This window comes from Acipenser ruthenus, chromosome 21 (genome assembly GCF_902713425.1).
Source record: "Acipenser ruthenus chromosome 21, fAciRut3.2 maternal haplotype, whole genome shotgun sequence".
NCBI classification, from domain to species: domain Eukaryota; kingdom Metazoa; phylum Chordata; class Actinopteri; order Acipenseriformes; family Acipenseridae; genus Acipenser; species Acipenser ruthenus.
Window position 1 is genome coordinate 9,928,951 of NC_081209.1, and position 15,039 is coordinate 9,943,989.

Below are 15,039 nucleotides of genomic sequence, written 5' to 3' on the forward strand. Positions count from 1 at the left end.
CATTACCCTGCAGCCAGTCAGACCTTATCTTATACCAATTGTCAGGGTATCAATCTGCTCATTTCATAATGTCTAAATTACAGGCTGACCTCTAACCAGAGGCTACCTGAACAAAACCATACATCTGAATCATTGCAGGAACGATTGGGAAGACCAGGTATCCATTTGTGAGCCAGGCTGATCATATTAAAAAACGTTAGTCAAAAACAAAATTTGAACAATAATAGAAATTATGAGTAAGAAAATAACCTTGTCTAGCAAACTTTTTAGCCTACAATGTCTGTAGTCAGTCAATGTAGCTCTTATTTCTACATTGGATAAAAGGTATGGTCTGCATTTGCAGCCATTACAGTGAGATTATAACTAGGGGTGTTAGAGTTTAAATGATTGCCAAGTGTTAAACGTTTAGAAATATGCCTAAACTTTTAACCGTTGTCAAAAATATGCAGGCCAAATGCAAGTGTTAGCCTTAGTATACACAGTAGTATGTGTAAGGCAATTTATTTCATATTCAATATTTATTTACAATCTTTTCAATATACAATGAAATGCTTACACAATTTTGCAGTCATAAAAAGGGATGGGCGCTTTTTCTGATGGCTTTTTTGATTACAAACATTCACAATAAATGTAAATGTGTTTCATCCTGAAGTTTAAATGTACTATACCCCCATTTATTAGCCAGCTTTAGTGGGAATTTGTGTGTTTAAAAGAATCAAAAACTTCCACTAGGGAGTCTTTTTCTTGACATGTTGCGATTTGGCACTGAGGCTGAGCTAGCCACTTAGCACTAACTCGAAGTACTGGAGATGATACAATTGTCCCCATATGTGCTTTCATTGTCTCAGCCTTTGCTCTGCAGTTTGGGATACTACACCTTGTTTTATTTTCGCAGCATTGAGCCAGATTGATAAGGAATGGTGTAAAATGGTCCTTGCTAACAAAACACCGATTCCAGTCTCAGTAACCTTGAAGCTATTGGCTATTTCCAGTCTTGCTTGCATTGTTTATGCATTCTTTAAATATGGAAATGTAATTTGAAACTTTGTTTAAAGCATTCAATATAAAGACCAAAATTAAATACACTTTTAGAACACTGAAATCAGCAAGAGCAGCTTTTTATCCTTTTAGAAGTGTGCAAGAGAGCTTTTCTAAAGCTTACTCTTATACCCTACCGAATTAATTCTATACATCTTTTTACCAACTGGGCCCGGTGGGGAAATGCAGCCAGTGTTATCACAATGACCTGTCTTGAGGGACAGCCGCCTGGAGCAGTAAGATAATACCTGTAGGAGACTGAGAAAACACATTGGCCGGTGCTCATAGACGTCTCTGCTTCCTATCCCACTATTCTCAAAGAATGCGCCTCCCTTGTTTGAGTTTTCTTTTTTTTTTTTTCTTTTTTTTTTTTAATTAAATGCCATTTGAAAAAGCACACAAGGCGGACTGCTCCTGGGCTAAACAGAGGCGAGTACCCAGAGGAATGAGGGAGCCAGTTAGAGCAGGTTTCTTTTACACCTGGTTCCACAATGAACCAAAGGGCTCCACAGTTGCCCTTTGGTCAATGCTGTTCACTGGAGTCCTGCTGCATGCATCAAGCTAGAGAATAATACGTAATTCCCAAGCCTAGGAGGGTGTTGCTCGTAAGCCATCTACAGACAGAGCATATCATTTCAACCTGACTCAAATTTAAATAGTTTCTCTCTCTCACTCTGGCTGGCTGTGTGTCACCACAGAAAAACAGCGATAGTGAATCTGTGCTTATGAAGTCCAGTCACATATCAGAGTGTGTGTGTGCTCAAATGCAAAGCATGTAACTGGTGCAGCTTAATTATTAAGATACACAAAGTGCAACTTTCCTGCTCTAATTGAGCGATACACTATAAACTGCAGTACATTTACAATGAAGATAAACTTTTTTCATGTCCAGCAGTAAACTGTGAAACATCAATGAAAATGTTCATGTACATTAAAAAAATATATACAGTATAATATTTCTCATTACCTTTGCAGCACCTATTGTAGATTATGTACAAAAATTAAAAGATGATTGATTGATTGATTTTATGGCCGGGGGTGCAAGAAATTGCTCAGCGCTTTCATTGAAGAAAAAAAAGCAACTAGTTAACAGGGATTTAGATGAAAAAAACAAAAGGTGCACCAAAACGCTCAACACCTCTGCCCTATTTAAAACCTAGCCCATAATTAACACTCATTTTAAATGCATTTAAATCCTTCGGTATGTAGGCTAGTACTTTCATGACCCTCAGCTTCTGCTCAAAAATGTGCCAGTATCTTCATATGGTTCCCTGCACAATTCTGGTGACTTGGTGCCTCTGAAAGGTCAGCTGATGCAATTGTTTTCCTTGGCTTTCATGTTTCTTATTTTAAATGGAATTCAAAAGGTCCAAATCATGTTTTCATTTAAAAATGGTGATCGTGTTACTCCAAAGATATGTGAAAAGGGGCCCGGAGGAAAGTAATGCATTTTTGACTATGTTTGGTTACATTACCAGGCAACCTGCCTTCCCAACCCATGGATCTAGTTTGCCTTTTGTATTTGCAGCAATAACCTATTTTTCAGCTGTAAATCTTTCTGGTTGATGTGGAAGACAACTATATGTAATTTAATCTAGGTTTTTATTCCATAGGGGCTTAAGCCAAGACTCCCCTCAAGCCTATTTGAGTGCTTTGTCTTTTATGTGGTTTGAGTGAGGCTAGGTGTCAAGGATTACATGCAAAAAGTCAAATGAGTTGCATTACAAATGAATAAAAAACCCACTCCTTATGAGTGCACAGAATGTGTAGCAAGCACACCTCAATCGATCAGATTTATAGATTATTCCCTCAATCCCAGTTCAAATGTATGCAGCATGGTTAATTATTCCATTCCCAGCTTCCCGAGAATTAGCCTAAAAAGGTGCCAAGTAGCAAACAACTAGCCCCGCTCATCCACCACAATATAAAACATTAGCTTAGAGGCTCTCATCAGCCTGGCCAGTGCAGCAAGTTACCAATGGTCTTGAATACTAAGAACATTTAAGAATGAGAGGATTGGCCAATGCTCGTCTGATTATTAGTAGATAACTGATCGCAAAACTTTGTCAAGTCTGGACATAAAGAACCCCAATGATTCAGCATCAACAATGTGGGGTAACCCATTCCATACACTCATCGCTCTCTGTGTAAAAAGTGTACCCTGCCCTGTGTTCCAAATAAATACTGTATTTATGATAACATTTGAAGCATTGCCCTTTTATTCCCCACTAAATGGCCCCTATCGGCCTCCAGCCAAGATCAGTAACTGCACCATAAGGACTGGAATCAGCACGCCCATGATCCTTTGATTGACCCTGCATGCAATAGTACCGTTACTGCATGAGCCACTAAAGAGCCCTTTAAATAAAATACAATAAATGAACCACAGTACGTCATGAAGTGGTCTGCTAACGAACTATTTTGTTAGTGACAAAAGCTCGGCAAGGGGCATTCCTGGAGATATAAGAGTCAATGTGGAATTTAACTTACCACCAGCTGACATTAATGACTTCAAACTAGCTATCATGTATAGCGATTAACATGCAAGATATCCTTAAGACACCCAACCTAAACCTTGAGCCATAATTTGGTTTAGTAGGCGTCTACATCCTTTGAAATTGATGTTAAGATTTGCATTATGCTTTAACACTAGAAGCACTAGGTCGGTCCATTTGACCGTTTTGGGTTTTAAAATTTAAATTACTCTGCGTTCTGGAATGTAATGGAGTGGAATACTACAATGCCACAAAGCTCGGTGTGGATGTGCTGTACCAGATGGCATGACAGTATTCAGTCAAAGGCGGATCTCGTCGGGGGCCTGTGGCTGTATTTTAGAACAACATTTTGGACCCGGCAGCCATCAAGGCGCATGTTTTGTACAAGGAATGTACCGGGGAAAACTGCAACAGGAGGGACTTCATCTTGCAGTTAGCCATGGAGCTTCGGCAAGCACATATGGATCAGAAAAGGGCAGAGACAGATGCCCCTTCTGGCAGTGCTGCAGCCGCTGCTCCCACATGCAAGAGGAAACAATGCCAGGTTGCAAAATGCAACGACAACAGAACTTTGGATGTCTGTGCCAGTTGTGGAAGGGCAGTGTGCAGTAAATGCTCAGGGAAAGTGGAGGAGCGTGTATTGTGTGTGGACTGTACAGGTTAGAAAGCTACCAGGTATGTAGGCTAAATAAATGTTAAATAGTTTATTGTATTATAGTTATTTATGTTTTGAAGTAGTGCATTACATACTATTTTCGAAAAAAAAAGACCTTTATGTTATTTTTACAAACAAATGAAATGTTTATACAATTTCGTATGTACAGAGACACGTTACAAAATAGTTACTAGTGAAATGTTTATTTTATTTATGTTTTATGCAAGTTTTTCTTCTTGTGTACTGTTCCTTTTGAAAAAAATATTTTGTTTTGTTGTTCGTTTAAATATGGTGTTTCTGCTATGCAAATGTTTGATTTGATGTTCATAAATAAAACTTTTGCCGTTTTATACAATCGTTTGTCTTTCATTATATTACAGCCGTTTAAAAAGCTACCGGTTAAAATGACCGGTTTGGCGCTTCTAGTGTTAAGTAGAGGTATTACGAGAAAGGCACCAGCAGCTACAGACTAGACGGACATTCATGGTTCCAAGGTTCTCAAACTGCCTGGAGGTGCCCCTGTACTATAAAGGTTTAATGTAAGTTTATACATTGTGTGCAGGGTCATCTTGTGCAGCTCAAACTAATCCTTTGTTTTAGAATTAGACTATTCTGTGTTCTATGCACAGAAGGACGTAGGATAAAATATACTGGAACTTTGACAAATCCTTAGCAGTGATTGATTTCTTTCTTCTCATAGAGGACTTCTAATGGATAGCGTTTGTATCACAAGGGCTCTCTCTCACCACAACCGTGAAAGGCGACCTTAAAATCAGTGTTTTACAAATTATGGCCAACTTTGTGGACCTCTGTTCTAGAACCACTGATGCACAATTTCTAATCCCCAACATCCATTTAAATAGATAAACATTAGGGCTGTCGCTGAATCACACAATGCGGAAATCCCTGCCTAAAACATCACCATAATAATACAAATAAATTGATTTACTTATCACAATTGATCGTTTATTTTAAAAACATTTTAACGTTATCGAATATTGTTAAATATTCGATAGCAGCAGTGTGGAGTAGTGGTTAGGGCTCTGGACTCTTGACCGGAGGGTTGTGGGTTCAATCCCCAGTGGGGGACACTGCTGTTGTACCCTTGAGCAAGGTACTTTACCTAGACTGCTCCAGTAAAAACCCAACTGTATAAATGGGTCATTGTATGTAAAAATAATGTGATATCTGTATAATGTGAAATAATGTATAATGTGATATCTTGTAACAATTGTAAGTCACCCTGGATAAGGGCGTCTGCTAAGAAATAAATAATAATAATAATAATAATAATAATAATAATTATATAACAGTTCAGCAAAGCTTAAGTTATTGCAGTAGGTAGAAAGTGATTTTAAAACGTAAAACCACTGTATGTTGGACCCGAGGAGCTATTTGTATTTGCATATGCATATGAACAAAGGAACACATTAGCTACTCAAGTAAACCAAAACAGCTAACCCAAGTGGGTGGTCATCAGATGTGTCTGCAATGTGCAAAAAAGTAACTGTTGTAAAAGATTATTTATTTTAAACTGCAACAGTAAACAGCTTAAAACTTTTAAATCCTGGACATTGGCTTCAAAGTGAAAATACTTCAGTGTTTACCTAAAGGCTTTCTCAGTAAATAGCCTTTCTAGGGTCAAAAAGGCCTTTAACAAAACCAGCTTCTTTTGTGTCTGAGGTAGGTAGGTAGGTACGTACGTTTGGGTGTGGTATCAATTACTTCAACTCGCAGCCCCTCCAGGGAAATCAATGAATATAATATCCGTGTGCATCAGCCCAGAGTTCCATGTAACCTAATCCTGCTGCTTGGAGAACGGGTTGCCTCGACAGCAGAATTGTGCTGAATGCAAGCTTTGCCAGTCTTGTAATTTGTGGTTGCATGGCTGGTTTTAACTTGTGTTTACTGCTCGCTGCCAAGCAGAAAACACACATGCTTGCTTGATCACAGCTATCCCTCAAATCTGTTTACAAAACATCTCCACTTCTGTATAAGGCTTACAATTTGAAGTGCTTTGGGAGGAACCACACAAGTGCTAAGTGGAAATATACAGAATACAGTTTTTATGCTTGAAAACTGAACAAAACCTTTAGTTAAATTAGGTACTAAGGTCAGTATCAACCCTGCACAGAGGGAGTGATCACATATGAATAATATTTTACACCAAACAAGTCTATAATGAGGCTTATTCCTCATTGCTATTATGTCAATGTAAATATGGAATGCACATTTATTACTTTTTTTTTTGGTTCCACTGGCATAAACAGTGGAACCTCTTGGCTTTCTTTGATATGAACTGTTATATCAAACTGTCCATAACAGTTTCAGGAATGTCAACACGGCAATATAAATTCTGTTTAATTTCCTAAATGTTTAAACAAATTTTAGTAACTTTAATAACTAATCATAAAAGCCATCATGAGAAGCCTCCATCAGAGTGCTGTTACATTCTATGATACACTGCAACACTAATGTGGATGAGACTACACGTGTACAACATTAGTGTGTATATGGAAAAGACTTAACACTCACTTGGAAGAAGTTTGGACTTTCATCTATGAACATATTTCAAACTATTTAATTATTTAAAATCTGACCCCCTACTCTACAGCACATTACCGAAGTAGCCTATATCCCTGGTGCCAACGTATGTACAGTACAATATATTATGTGTGCTAAACGTTTGGAGGCTGCCGGCATGTTCAGATTACATTTTAAAAATGTACATATTTGCCTACAAAACCTCAGTACTGCTTCCATTTTAATGCTGTTTCTGTCCAGTAACGTCTTCACTTCATAAATCCATCTCTGCACTTGCTATTAAATTGGGATTGCTGTCAGCAGTTTTGAGAAACACATGTCAATCTGAGAAGATGTCCCTCCAAGGGGCCACAGTGCAGCTTCAACAAAGGCAACATATCTTAAACTGAAGGCAACCCAACAAGCACACTGGCAACTGTTTGACATGCCCTGGAATTGAAACCCCAGAGTCACTGGGTATATTCAAACCAGGCTAACAATTCAAAAGTTAAAGCTCAGCACATGAGAAATACTCAGCACTTGTTTCAACACAGCCTTGGAAAAATGTTGGATTACTATTTTTCAGTAATCCCAGACAAGGTAGGGTTCCGAGTCCGTACATGCAAAAAGGAACGAGGAGTGGAAAAATCTCAAAAAAAGGAAAGGTTACCAGGTCACTCTTAAGAAATGCTAGCTTGCAGTAAACCTGCATGTTTTTTTTTTCCTTTTTGGGTAGGATTTCTTTGGTAAATGTTTGCTTTTGATTTCCGATTTCGGTTTCTGGATCATGTAATGACAGTGTTTCATTTGTTTTTGCTCATTTTAATAGAAATGGCTTAGCTCATAGAAACAATAAAACTTATAATTAGGGCTTCTATTTTTCGGGTTTTATTAATTGTATTTCAGTGCTTTCGTTTTTGATATACTGTATGAAATTAGTGTTTTCGGTTACTTTCAAAAATACTAGAGCGTTTTAATTTTTTCTGTCAAAATATGTATAGCAGTAACTCAACAATACTTGCACACTTAAGTCGTACCTTCTTTCCTTTGATGTCTTTCACAACGAAATCCCCTATGGTCACGGGCACATTCTTCTAGGGTTTTTGTGTGTAGGCATTTTTGTACATTTCAACACAATTCTGCTTTAAATCCTCTGTATCTTAACTGTAATACAGCTTTAAATCCAGCTAACAAGCCTCCATCCTAATTGTAATCTCGTTTTAAATTTTGCAAGTGGAGTCTCCAATAGAAATGTAGGAATGTGCCGTCACTCAGTAGTTGGGGTGGGTTTAAAGTATTCAGAACGAATCAATGATAGATGAAAGTCAGGAAGGCAAGACATTGCCCAGCAGCACTGGGAAATGTATTTATTATTATTTTTGTAGTAGGTTTTATTTATTTTTTTAAATGGGAAAAGGGTAAAGTCAACATGAATTGATTAACCATTTCCACAGTTTTTCCAATTTTTATTGGCTATCCACTGATTTCATTTATTTTTTTGTATCGGGGATGTTTCTGTATCGGGTTTCATTGGTTAAATACAAAAATATGGATTCATAATGCAAATTGGAGTTTATAATAATGTTCTAATGCAAAGTGCTATGATTTCATGCAATGCTATACATTTTGTTTCTGTAAAATAAATCTGGATTCTACCTCTGGGGTGCACTCTAGGGACTTGGCTAAACTTGGTATTTGATGTTTAGATACAAATGAACACAAGTCTAGACTTAGTCTGGTGCTAAAATGGAAAAGAGCTGTATATTTCAAAAGCCATTTAATCCAATGCACCATCCATCATTTCTTACCTCTTTGTATCGCAGTTCAAGTGATTATTTCACACAGGACACTAAATCCAGCCAGTGGCAAAGAACGTCTTCAATGTTATTACTAAAGATTTTTTTTTAAAAAAGGCACTACAGATTAGCAGGAAGAATAAGGTTATCAAAGAGTTCTGCAACTTGAGGGAAAAATAAAAAATGTAAAAATAATGTGATATCTGAATAATGTATAATGTGATATCTTGTAACAATTGTAAGTCGCCCTGGATAAGGGCGTCTGCTAAGAAATAAATAATAATAATAATAATAATAATAATAAAAACAGCCATAAAAAGGTAATTGCTTTTACTATGGTTTGTCTGATTGAACCCAAAGATGCCTCAGCAAACCTTTATCAAAAGCTGAGTGTTGGTGTCTGTATAATTTGTATGTTTTAAATTTGAAGGGCGAAATATGCTCCAACTTATCTGGGGAAAATGAAATCGTCTTAAAGTTACAGAATCACAAGCAGAGATCTGTTTTAAGATGGTTTATCTTTGTTTTTTTGAGTCAAAGGGCGTCAAATGCAGTTGAAAGATTTGAAGGTCCTTTTTATTCAGTTCTGTGTTTTATAGTTAAAATCCCTCTGCTGTGTATTCTTATTTCTTAGTTATAGCTTAAATCATTTTTTACTTGGAATACATTAGATGCGACTGGTCACAGTTATGAGTAATCAGAGGTTGAGTATTCTTATTTATTCTTGGTATATTTGAATATCTTATTATTCGAAATTCCCACCACTTTATATATCACACACAACTCCCATCTAGCCTGTCAAGTACAAAGTGTGAAAATCAATAGAGCATACTAAAATGTTTAAATCTAGCACTTACATTTTTTATATTTCATTATTAACATAACGGGATCTCAAGAACCCATAGCCTCAAAGGTACAATTAATTAATCATTTAATTTTCAACAAGGCTCGGGGAGAATGCCAGCGCTCTCCATTTCACTTGACAAGGACATTGTTTGATGTTTCGATCAGAAAATTTGAATTTCCAGCGTGTGAAAAGTTATCAGCACTAAAAGGGGAACTTTACATTAAACAAATCCAACATCAAAACACTAAGGATGACATTTTTATTCAAAAAAGGAATATTTCAGCAATTCAAAGTATACAGATTTTCTCTGAACATCTGGGGCATCTCGATAGACAGGGACGTCATTTAAAATAGGAGGAGGTGCCGTGCAAGAGGAAGACGGTTCCAATGAAACTTAGCATTTTCAAACTACTGTTTTGAAAATGTAAGGTTGAATTTAGGACAAGGTTTCAGTTGCTTTATTCTAGAACGCATGGGGAAAAGACTGCAAAGCCACTGTAAAATCCTGATGTAACTATCTGTAAAGGGGACTAGCCATGTATACCAGTCATTGAATAAATTGTGTGTACAATGCATTTTGTGTCTATTGTATGTAATCCCATCATATGATCTGAACACTGGCTAACCATTTCCTTTTACAGTTGATGCTACATGTATTGGCAATTTTTTTGCGGAGTATAAATAAATAAATAAATAAATAAATAAATAAATAAATAAATAAATAAACAAACAAACACCAGAATGCCTGGCTTCTAGAGTGCCTAGTCCTTTGGTTTTCGGAGGGCTAGGCAACCCCAAGCCAATTTATTTTTAACTCCTGGGCAGAGCCCTTGCTTTGTAAACCCAATGTAAAATGTATGTGGAAAAATAAAATGAACCATCACAGAGATTTAAACATGCAGCCTGGAAACAATAGGCCCTATTCACAAAACTCTGAAGACAGTTATACGGAATAGTTAAGGACTGTTTTCGTAAATATGGCACTTAATTTTTTTGTAGATAACCCTGATAATGCAACTCGACTGAAAGAATCATAGAAAACAGCTGTGTTTTAAAGAAATGTGGCAGTGAAACGGTTACTTTTTACAGTGTGCATGCTCTGCTAACGCTATAACAGCTCGTAAACCAGCAGTTCAAACCAAAGGAGTCTCCAAGCAGGCACTTATTCCAGCACTCGGCTGGGGTTGACAGTGCAGATCTTCTTGTGTGCTAATCTAGCCTCCTCTCTATTAAACCAAATTAGCAGTGAAAAAGAGGCAATTTGTCTTCATCAAACCAGAGTGTATAGCTCTGCCATTCACACTCTCCACCTCCCTACCCCCCCACCGCCCCACATCCAAGAGCTGTCTAAACTCCAGCACGTTTTAGCGGTGAGGATTTCAGATTAAGGCTGCAAGGTTTGTTCACAATACCTTCCAGTCCGGCCCCAGGGGTCCTCTGCCAGTCTTGACTGACTGAAATAATGCTGGGTCCTCGTCAGTTTTGTAATCCTGCAAAATAAACAAAGTAGTGATTGAGAGCAGTTTAAATACAGGCCTACCAGGGCACCACCATATTCCATTATTTCACTTCATAAATGTTTAATAAGTAAAAGCAATGCTGAAAAATAAACAAGTCCCCCCTTTTTAAATTCTAGCATTTTAGGAAAACAGTAACACACACATTCTTTATCAAGACAATCTTAATAGTGATTCATTCTTGGTGGTCACGAGACAAATCCCACCTTCAAATTAAACAAGTTGAAGAAAAACAGAGAAGCATTCTTACTGGTGTGCCGTAAACAAGTGTTTAGTCTGCAGCAGCTATTAGAAATCCATGCTATTTATTATTAACTGCCTCTGTATGAAAAGTCCACAATATATTCCGAGCTGGGAACAGGGCTGCTTCAGAACAGTCATTACCATGAACCCTGGTTTCATATCCACAGGGCACTGTCCACCCATGTTCAACACACAATGACATGAATAATGACAGATCACACAAACAAATGCGTGCATATATTACACAGAGAATTGCTGCAGCATAGTCAAACAGGGCAGCAGGGTGCAGGGCAAGCCTTAATGAGAATCATGCCACCATCTATGCCTTTCATTATGCTGCAGAAAAAAAACAAAAAATTTAGCAAATGTCTATCAAAAAGATCCTGCGGTGTTCGAACAGAAAATGAGCTCCTGAAGCTCAGAGTACTTATAAAAGACACAAAAACCAAGGCTTTTAAACACAAACAAGAAATGACATTACCTTTCATTAGCCAAACATTCTCACAGTCTTAGTGTTTGGCTGCTTGCTTTTTTTTTCCCCCCAGTTTGACTCCAGTAAAGCTGTTTATTCTGCTACAGTCATGTAAAGCTACGTTTCCACTGCCCAATGTTACCTTGAGACGAGTAATCGTTTTCACCGACAGTGAGGCTCAAATATTAAGGATTACAAGTTATGTTACACATATTAACCCTTTGCAGTCCATTTATTAAGTGCGTGTCAGGTGCGTAAGGTCTAATTTATTTTCACACGCGCAGTTAATTTTAGACGTGCTGTTTAAAAGTATTTTTTTTTCCCCACAGTCAAACGGGTTTAAAAGGCCCTGCATATCAACAAAGCACTCACTAGGCATCTCCAGCCCCGCCCCACCCTTTAGTTCGCTATAGCTTTCACATATGCTAAGAAATAAATAATAATAATAATAATAATAATAATAATAATAATAATAATAATAGTCGTACATACCGATCAATCATCTCCTGATCACTCATTTTATCACCAAACGCTTCAATAATGCGATCCAAGTCATTATTTTATTACTATAACATCTGAAAAAAGCTCTGCAAATGTCCGTGATATTCTCTGAGCGCTGATGCAGTCACAGCCAGCTTGTTTCCTTATGGCTGCCGTTATCTGATGCCAGGGGCAAGTATGACTATTCATGAGATACGACCTTATTTTTTTCCCCTGCTTGGCTAGGCTCCTGTCGCTCCCACTCGGCCACTGAATGGTTTTCTTTTTCTGGAGAAAAAACGACTAGAAACCCATTTTTTGCGTCTTTTTGATGATATCGGACAGGGTCCGACATTGGACCGGATAGGAATAATTGCAATGTCGGACCAGGTCCGACATAGGACCACAAAGGGTTAATGATAAATAATTAAGACTTCTCTTTTTTGTAAATCAGCTTTTTGAAAGTTGTTTAGGATTTTGACCCTCAGCCCCATGACGACATCTCCTGTTTTGAGCCGTACTGTGTGCTCACTCAACCTGCCCTGAGAATGCTTTACTACCCATTCTCCACACAGACCTGGATGAACCTGCTTTACTACCCATTCTCCACACAGACCTGGATGAACCTGCTTTACTGCTCATTCTCCACACAGACCTGGATGAAGCTGCTTTACTACCCATTCTCCACACAGACCTGGATGAACCTGCTTTACTACCCATTCTCCACACAGACCTGGATGAACCTGCTTTACTGCCCATTCTCCACACAGACCTGGATGAAGCTGCTTTACTACCCATTCTTCACACAGACCTGGATGAACCTGCTTTACTGCCCATTCTCCACACAGACCTGGATTAACCTGCTTCACTACCCATTCTCCACACAGACCTGAATGAACCTGCTTGCAGAGGGAGGGGAAGGCAGTCAACAGAACAGGACATGCTCATGAAGAATGGGGTTGATAACGGGGCTCTTGGCAGTGGAAACAGCTTAAGTCAGCTGGAAGACCTTGATAACCTCTCCCCATTCACTTCCTGTGTTACAGGTATAAGAGCCCCATCTGAACACACATAGATTCCTATACAGCCTTTAAAAGATGCTACGATGCTACAATATGACGGTACCAGACATGTTCTCTGGGTTGATTGGGGCCTGCCACCTTTTGTTGGATACCCAATTTCACTTTAGATAAAATAATTTACATTCTAGTCAATTTGAAATACAAGCAGACTTAACTTAGTGGAACATCTGAGATATTCCTTTTATCTACTCGTTGTATCAGTGAGACTCTAGTAATAGAATAAGGGAGATTTAAAAGCCTCAAACACAAGTGACCCAGAAGTTGTTGGCATAAAAGTTTTTTTTTTGGTTTGTTTTGCTTTGTTTAAAACAGCCATGCGCTTCCAAAAAAAATAGGGCATCTGCCCAGGTTTCTAGGCAACAAATGTGCATTTTGAAAATATTTTGGCCTTTTTATGGAAATTGGACAATTTTCCTGCCTTTTCCTTAGCAATTTAAAAAAAAAAATGTTCAGATAGTTGCCACTAGCTGCAATCAACAAACAAAAACTACTATTTTTCCAGCTAAAACTAACAAAAAAACAGGCAAAGTCAACCGAACACACCATGAAGATGACAAGCATGAACAGGTGAACTGTGGATAACATCTGGACAGTTGCATAAGGGTAGCAGAATTCCTGTAAATTGTGACAATTTACAGGAATGTTATTTGGCCATCAAAACTTTTTAAAGACATGCACTTTTGAGACCAAGTTTGGGGTGGGGGTGGGTGTTTAGTAAATGTTTTATGTAAAGCAATGTTGAATTTGTTCATGGCGAGGGGCCTTGTTATTTTATAATGTCAACATACTGAGAGATTACACCAATAACTTTTTTTTTTTTTTTTTTTTAAAGGAGTTTGCTACAGAAAACAAATGTAAAAATATATACAAATCATTTTTTACAATATAATATGCTAGATAAGTATTTGCTAGCGATTGCTATTTTGATGGCTGTTTTCTAGAAACAGACAATGGTATGAAAACTATCAAAAAATGTGTGACATCCCTCCCAAAAAGTGCATTTTTTTGCTAATGTTTTGGCTAGAAAATGCTTGAACAAATATACAACACACCAGGGGGAGTATCATTAACATACCCTGAAGTGTGGTTGGGATATTCATCCTTTGGCAGAGTTGCCTTAGATTAGAACCTTTGATCCGAATGAATAACATATTCCACATTCATATTCCACAGATGTACTTAATTGAGAATCAAAATTAAATATTTCCTCCGTGTTGTGCTTGTTGTATAATATAAAAGAAACCAAATCAAAAACTACAAAACTAAAAGAACATCATACTAAGTGCTGAATCGCAATACAATGCAAGTCTTCTGAAACGCACACTTGTTCCTAGCTGCAATGAGAATCACTTAGCAGCTCTAGACGTGACATGACCCCTCCAGACAAAGTGCACCATTTTTACCTGTGTTAGATGAAGGCAGACTGGCACACATTTTTATTATTCCAGTATTTACTGCAAAAGAGCAGTAGTGTGGAAGAAGACAGCCTGCTGGCTTAGTTAATATTCCGTCTTGGTCAGGGGCCGGAGGGGGCCCTGGCTCCTGGTTCATCGTGCTTGCCACCAGCTGTAGACTTCTCCTCTCATTAGCTCTGTTGGAACTGGGCTTAATATTTTAGAGACACTGCTAATTGCAATGCTGATCAATGATTTGTTGGAATTGATTAAAGGGAATTGGAATTGAAAAAGAGGAATTGAACCCTGGTTAAAACAGGTTAGAATACAACCCACTGAGGGGTTAACAGCTCATTAAAGGTTGTGGTGAATTGTAAATAATTACAAACTAAGCTTTTCTCACCCTAATAACTATTAAAATGCATTAAATACTGTATAAATGTCCTATGCACAGCATTTTGAAGCATATCATGCTATTTCTCCCTGCACCAAAACAC

At 37.8% G+C, this 15,039-nt stretch overlaps 1 protein-coding gene across 1 annotated transcript in view; it reads right to left on the reverse strand.

The window, feature by feature from the left end:
- LOC117428239 (phosphatidylinositol transfer protein beta isoform) overlaps positions 1 to 15,039 on the reverse strand; it is a 70,673-nt gene that overhangs the window by 15,491 nt on the left and 40,143 nt on the right. The window contains exon 8 of the mRNA XM_058994783.1: positions 10,767 to 10,844. Within this exon, the coding sequence (XP_058850766.1) occupies positions 10,767 to 10,844 (78 nt within the window). The remainder of the gene's footprint in view (positions 1 to 10,766; positions 10,845 to 15,039) is intronic.